Source organism: Sorex araneus, chromosome 4 (genome assembly GCF_027595985.1).
Source record: "Sorex araneus isolate mSorAra2 chromosome 4, mSorAra2.pri, whole genome shotgun sequence".
Lineage (NCBI taxonomy): Eukaryota > Metazoa > Chordata > Mammalia > Eulipotyphla > Soricidae > Sorex > Sorex araneus.
This window is the reverse complement of record NC_073305.1, coordinates 158874854-158881893: the sequence shown is the minus strand read 5'-3', so window position 1 is coordinate 158881893 and position 7040 is coordinate 158874854. Positions and strand designations below refer to the sequence as shown.

The 7040-nt window shown below is 37.5% G+C and overlaps 1 protein-coding gene across 1 annotated transcript; it reads left to right on the top strand.

The window, feature by feature from the left end:
- The first annotated feature begins 3829 nt into the window (after positions 1 to 3829).
- On the top strand, positions 3830 to 4819 carry LOC101555468 (trace amine-associated receptor 2). The gene has a single exon (XM_004609032.2). It carries the CDS (start codon positions 3899 to 3901, stop codon positions 4817 to 4819), a length of 921 nt encoding a protein of 306 aa, XP_004609089.2. The 5' UTR covers positions 3830 to 3898.
- Positions 4820 to 7040: the final 2221 nt, after the last annotated feature.

The following is a 7040-nucleotide window of genomic DNA, read 5'->3' as shown; positions in this document are numbered from 1 at the left end:
ATTGGATATGCCAAAAACAGTAACAATAAGTCTCTCAATGAGAGACGTTACTGGTGCCCGCTCGAACAAATCGATGAGTAATGGGTTGACAGTGACAGTGACCCATTTTCTTTTTTTTTGTTTGTTTGTTTTGTTTTGTTTTTTATTTATTTATTTTTAATTAGTGAACCACCGTGAGGGTACAGTTACAGATTTATACACTTTTGTGCTTATGCTTCCCTCATACAAAGTTCGGGAACCCATCCCTTCACCAGTGCCCATTCTCCACCACCAGTAAACCTCCCACCCTCCCCAATCCCATCTCCCCCCACCCCACCCTGCCACTGTGGCAGGGCATTCCCTTCTGTTCTCTCTCTCTAATTAGCTGTTGAGGTTTGCAATAAAGGTGTTGAGTGGCCACTGTGCTCAGTCTCTAGCCCTCATTCAGCCCACAACTCCCTTCCCCCACATGGCCTTCGACTACATTATAGTTGGTGATCCCTTCTCTGAGTTGCCCTTTCCCCAGAATGTGAGGTCAGCCTCCAAGCCATGGAGTCAACCTTCTGGTACTTATTTCTACAATTCTTGGGTGTTAGTATCCCACTCTGTTATTCTATATGCCATAGATGAGTGCAATCTTTCTATGTCTGTCTTCCTCTTTCTGACTCATTTCACTTAGCATGAAACTTTTCACGCCGATCCACTTAAGTACAAAATTCATGACCTCCTTTTTTCTAACAGCTGCATAGTATTCCACTGTATAGATGTACCAAAGTTTCCTCAACCAGTCATCCGTTCTAGGGCATTCGGGTTTTTTCCAGATTCTGGCTATTGTAAACAGTGCTGCGATAAACATACATGTGCAGATGTCATTTCGATTATACTTTTTTGCCTCTCTGGGATATATTCCCAGCAGTGGTATTGCTGGGTCAAATGGGAGCTCAATATCTAATTTTTTTTTTTTTTTTGCTTTTTGGGTCACACCCGGCAATGCACAGGGGTTACTCCTGGCTTTGCACTCAGGAATTACCCCTGGTGTTGCTCAGGGGACCATATGGGATACTGGGAATCGAACCTGGGTTGGCCGCATGCAAGGCAAATGCCCTACCCGGTGTGCTATCACTCCAGCCCCAATATCTAATTTTTTGAGAATCGTCCATATTGTTTTCCAGAAGGGCTGAACCAGTCGGCATTCCCACCAGCAGTGTAGAAGGGTCCCTTTCTCCCCACATCCTCTCCAACAGCGGTTGCTTTTGTTCTTTTGGATGTGTGCTAGTCTCTGTGGTGTGAGGTGGTATCTCGTGGTTGTTTTGATCTGCATCTCTCTGATGATTAGTGATGTAGAGCACTTTTTCATGTGCCTTTTGGCCATTCGTATTTCTTCCTTGGGAAAGTTTCTGTTCATTTCTTCTCCCCATTTTTTGATGGGGTTGGATGTTTTCTTCTTGTAGAGTTCAACCAGTGCTTTATATACCATTGATATCAACCCCTTATCTGATGGGTATTGTGTAAATATCCTTTCCCATTCTGTGGATAGTCTTTGTATTCTGGTCACTGTATCTTTTGCGGTGCAGAAGCTTTTTAGTTTAATGTAGTCCCATTTGTTGATCTCTGTTTTTACTAGATTGCTTAGTTCTGTGTCACCTTTGAAGATACCTTTATCTTCAATATCGTGGAGGGTTTTGCCAACCTTGTCTTCAATGTACCTTATGGTTTGTGGTCTAATGTTGAGCAGTGACCCATTTTCTTATAACTTTTTTTTTAAATTTTGGAGTCATGCCCAGCTGTGTTCAGGGCTTAATTCTGACTAGATGCTCAGGGTTTATTTGTGGCAATTGCTGGGGGCCCATTTGAGGTGCTAGGATTAAATCAGGGTTGGCCACATGCAAGGCAAGTACTTTAACTCCAGGACTAGCTGTTTGGCTCTTATGTATAATTTAGTTGCTTCAATTAAAAAAAAATCTTAACTTGAGTTGGAGAACAAAGTAGGGAATCTTGATTGTCTCTTTACTTTCTAGGATTATTGGCCTGGGAAACAGCAATACAACTAGGAACCCTGTGTTCTCTCACTCTTCAACCTTCTGTTTTCTCTGTGGTGTTGTAGAGATTCTCACAATGGTATCTAAAGGTCTCTGCATAGCTTTGTGTCTGTGCTTAAGCTTCCATCAGCTTGAAATAGAAGTTCACCCCTTTTCTGTTCAAATTCTATCCATCTATTGAAGTCAGATCAAAAGTCTCACAATTGCTGACCTTTCTTATCTAGTCCAACGTGAAATTCTCTTTTTGTCAATCTTTAATCAGGCATACTAAACAGATTACTCTTTAGCTACTTCATTGATACCATTGCTTTTTCAATATGTGATGATAAATTTATACCTTGTCTCCAGTTATTTTATAGACTCTTTCCAACTAGGGACACATTCTTTCCTTTCTTTCATTGTGTCTTGTATATTGTAGACAGTCAGAAATCATCACTCGCTGTGTATTAGTGCTTTTGTATCCTAGAGTTGAGAACTGGTAAGTTTATATGTTTGGAAGGTTTATACATTAGGAACTGGTCAAATTGTATATGCATAAGGATCGCTTGTGGTAAAGCATTTTTGCATTATTAATATTTATGCCATGTACTTAGCATTTTCTATAATTTACATTAAAAATAAATTTATATAAATTGCCATAACAGACTTCCTTATGTAAAATGAAAATTCAAGGTGAACACAAGGAGGGCATTTGCTACTTGCTTTACTTGTAGTGGAGAGGAGTTTCTAATCTTTTGTGTGATTTCTCCCCACCAGACCCTGTCAGGCTTTGCTTTGCTTTGGTCCCTTTTGAGTTATGTAGGACATTGAGAAGAGGCTCTGGAGATGCGAACTTGACTCCTCACCGAGAAGTGAGAGTGCCCTGCTTTGGCCTCTGCTCACCTCTAATTTTGCACCTTGGCCAGTGAGATGATTACCAAGACTCCGTGACTAATTGCAGAGAAAGGTTCTGTTAAAAGGCATTCTTAAATGATTCTTCCCCTTTCAGACAAACTTAGAATGAAAAAATTAAAGCATGGTGAAAATAATAGAACACACAAATGAAACTGCTTCCAAATAATAAGCTCCTTGGTCCTACAATATTACAGATCCCCCAAAATTAAACCCCATCATGAATTTCAATGTCTTGTATTAGTGAGGAACAAACACCTTATGCAATAGCTATGCAATTTCCTGTGTAAATGAGGAGGATTAATTATAATTAGATAAATAATAAATTTGTTTCTGCTCTTTTTTTCTTCTTCCCCTTCTCTTTACTTATTTACCAACTTACTTAGCAGTAGGGAGTTTGCCTTATACGCAGCCAACCTGGGTTCGGTTCCTCCGCCTCTCTCGAAGAGACTGGCAAGCTACCGAGAGTATCTTGCCCGCAGGATAAAGCCTAGCAAGCTACCCGTGGCGTATTATATATGCAAAAAAAAGCAGTAACAACAATTCTCATAATGGAAATGTTACTGGTGCCCGCTCGAGCAAATCCATGAGCAACGGGATGACAATGACAGTGACAATGACTTATTTGCCTATATTTATTTACTTATTTACTCTTTACTTATTTAGTTACTCTTTACTTACTTACCTATTTACTCCTCTTTACTTATTTCCTATTTTTATTCTTTATTTTTTTTGCTTTAGTTCTGGCATAAGCTACGAGTTTACTAAGTGTTGGTGTCATAACTTTGTTTTTGCATAAATTGATTATCTTGAATGAGTCATCTATGTACGTCTTGAGTTAATACATGAAAACTAATATAAAATGTAGGATAATATTGAACAAAAATATGCTCTTGCTTTTTTTTTTTTTGAAGGAAACGTTTGATTGCTCAGAATACGGAAATGGGTCTTGCCCTGAAAATGAAAGGCCACTGGGTGTCCGAGCGGCAATGTATTCATTTATGTCAGGAGCTATATTCATCACGGTTTTTGGCAATCTTGCAATGATAATTTCCATTGCTTACTTCAAACAACTTCACACACCAACCAACTTCCTCATCCTCTCCATGGCAGTCACTGATTTTCTCCTGGGATTCACCATTATGCCTTACAGCATGATCAGATCAGTGGAGAATTGCTGGTATTTTGGGCTCACATTTTGCAAGATTCATTATAGTTTTGATCTAATGCTTAGCATAACATCCATCTTCCATCTTTGCTCTGTGGCCATTGATAGATTTTATGCTATCTGCTACCCTTTACGCTATTCCACAAAAATGACGATTCCAGTCATTAAAAAATTGCTCCTTCTCTGTTGGTCCGTCCCTGGAACATTTGCATTTGGGGTGGTCTTCTCAGAGGCTTACGCTGCGGGAATAGAAGGCTATAGCCTATTGGTTGCTTGTTCCAGCTCCTGCCCAGTGATGTTCAACAAACTCTGGGGAACCACCTTATTTATGGCGGGTTTCTTCACTCCTGGGTCGGTGATGGTGGGGATTTATGGCAAAATATTCTCAGTATCCAGAAAGCATGCCCGTGCAATTAATACTCTGCCAGAAAATCAAAACAGTCAAATAAGAAAAGACAAAAAGGCGGCCAAAACATTAGGAATAGTGATGGGTGTTTTCTTATTATGTTGGTTTCCCTGTTTCTTCACCATATTGTTGGATCCCTTTTTGAACTTCTCTACTCCTGTAGTTTTGTTTGATGCTTTGACATGGTTTGGCTATTTTAATTCCACCTGTAATCCTTTAATCTATGGTTTCTTTTATCCCTGGTTTCGAAGAGCCCTTAAGTACATTCTGCTAGGCAAAATTTTCAGCTCACATTTCCATAATACTAACTTGTTTACTCAAAAAGAAACTGAATAGACTAATTCTGCATGAGTGAGTTGAAACAAAAGAATTTGAACTTAGAAAACTGAAGTCACTTCAAATAGTTGTATGTTTGTGTGCTTTCTTGGCCAGAACAAAACACTCTTAGTTTCTAAACCTTGAGGTAGATGTCTTTGAACTCAAAGCCCTTGAGATACAAATTAATAAGAGGCAAAGTAAGAAGTGGAAATAAAGTCAAAGAAATATAAGTAAAAGCCAGAAAGGGAATGAAGAGGGCACAGAACTTGTAAGGTTCTTGAAAGAAATCAAAACACAAGCTGAGTTTAATAATTTCCCTAGCTTTTCTTTCACCATAACAATCTTTCTGTTTAGTTTTCTTTTTCCTTGGTTCCTGACTAGGTGTATTTTCTAAATGCCAACATGAGGTTATATCAGTACATAAATAGAATTAAAAGAAACATTCACCAGAAATTAATCATTTGTTAACTAAGAGTTAAGCCTTTGATAATTTTACTGCTTGAGATGATATGCTCTCTAAATGAAAGAGAAAATTGAAAACTGACTGATGCCAGAGTTGTAAATATTTTCATTCATGTAACATCTTAATCAAATTGCTTGATTGATGATTTTCTAATTTTTAGCAGAACATTGTATTCAAGTTGATATTTTCCTTTCTTCTTTAGTCCCTTCCATGTTTTGCATTGCTTAATGGGTGACTGTTAATAGATGTAAAAATATACACAAAATAATGGTGTTTTGGTATTCTATCCCTTTATTCTAATATTCATGCACATAAATTTTAAATAATAAAGTAGTTGGAAGAGGAAACAAGGACCAAAGCTATTATTTATTTTAGTCTTAGGGGCCTCTTTATTTGTTGTTTGTTATCTTTTGAAGTGTAAGTTGACACCTATTAATAACCAGTGAAATTGCTGTATTGGTCTGTAACCAGTGGTAAAAGTTTAACACCTGGCCTGAAAAGAGAAGAATAAAACATGAAGGTCAAGTGGCTATGTGTGATTCCTGTATGCTACTGGCTGCAAACAACATTCTTAATGAACATCAAACTAGAAGAAAATCTCAGAATACATAATTTTCATTGAGGGTAAATACTTATTTGTTAAGTTGTCGTATTAGTATTCTGTATATGTGTCATGCTCTTTGCTTATATAGGGGATATGTTTCACTGAAGTGGGTGCCTAATTTAAAATTTATATTAATAAACAAGAACAATCACTATTAATGACCAACGTGATTTCTCGTGGTGGGGAGTGCTTACAATGCCTCCAGTTGCTTTGATTTTAATTCACTCCATGGGATCACTATGAAGTAGTGCACATTCAGTGCAATTGTAGCATTGAAAAATGCAGGTAGTCTTGATTACAGGTTGAAAGATGGACCTAACACCTGTTGGCTACTTATTGTCTAGCTGTCGACTCTCCTTGCATCCTAGCTGACTGCCGGTGTGCTGATTCTTCCATGTTATCTGTAGGGTAGAGGTGGTAGACTGAATCTCCTTTGAAATAGCAAAAGAGATACCTACAAGATAATAAGAGTGATTTTCCCACAAAGTAATTAAAGCAAAGGCTTTTATGAGAGTAGTGTGGTATGTTGGTTGTTACAGAGTCTTCTTGGCAATTCTAACTGGAATATGCTGTTTATGCTGCATTAGTATATAAATACACAATAAAGACTTTTGGTTTCTGTTTTTAGTATGGAAATGACAGATTTTCTTTACCTTGCTATAATGGGGAATTATTTTGAATTTTTATTGCATTTTCCTCCCATTAATTAAATATGACTTTAAATGACATTAAATATTTTGTTGAATATTTGGCACTTGTTTGTTGAAAAGAAGTCTATGATGTTTTGAAAAATAGAATATCGATGCCTAAGATGGGGGTTATCGTTCATTCTGTTATTTCTGAAGAAGAAAATGATGGTTGCCTGTGAGTCATTAAGTTTCTTATGATGCATCCCTTTTTCTATTAGAATCTTTTCATATTTTAATTCTGATTTTTTTGAGAATCATATCTTTTTTAAAATCACAATTCCTTCAAGTAGACCCTCTGTCAAGTTCTGCTCACTTGTCCCATTTATATTAAAATAAAATTTTATTTGCGCCTTTTCATAACTTTTTCTCCCCAATTTCAAAACGTAGTATTCAGTCTACCTTGTTTGTTGCTATAAAAGAGCAATGCCTCCTCTGATATACTTTCTGCCCTCCACAATTTCTCTCTGTTCCCAAACCCAGAAT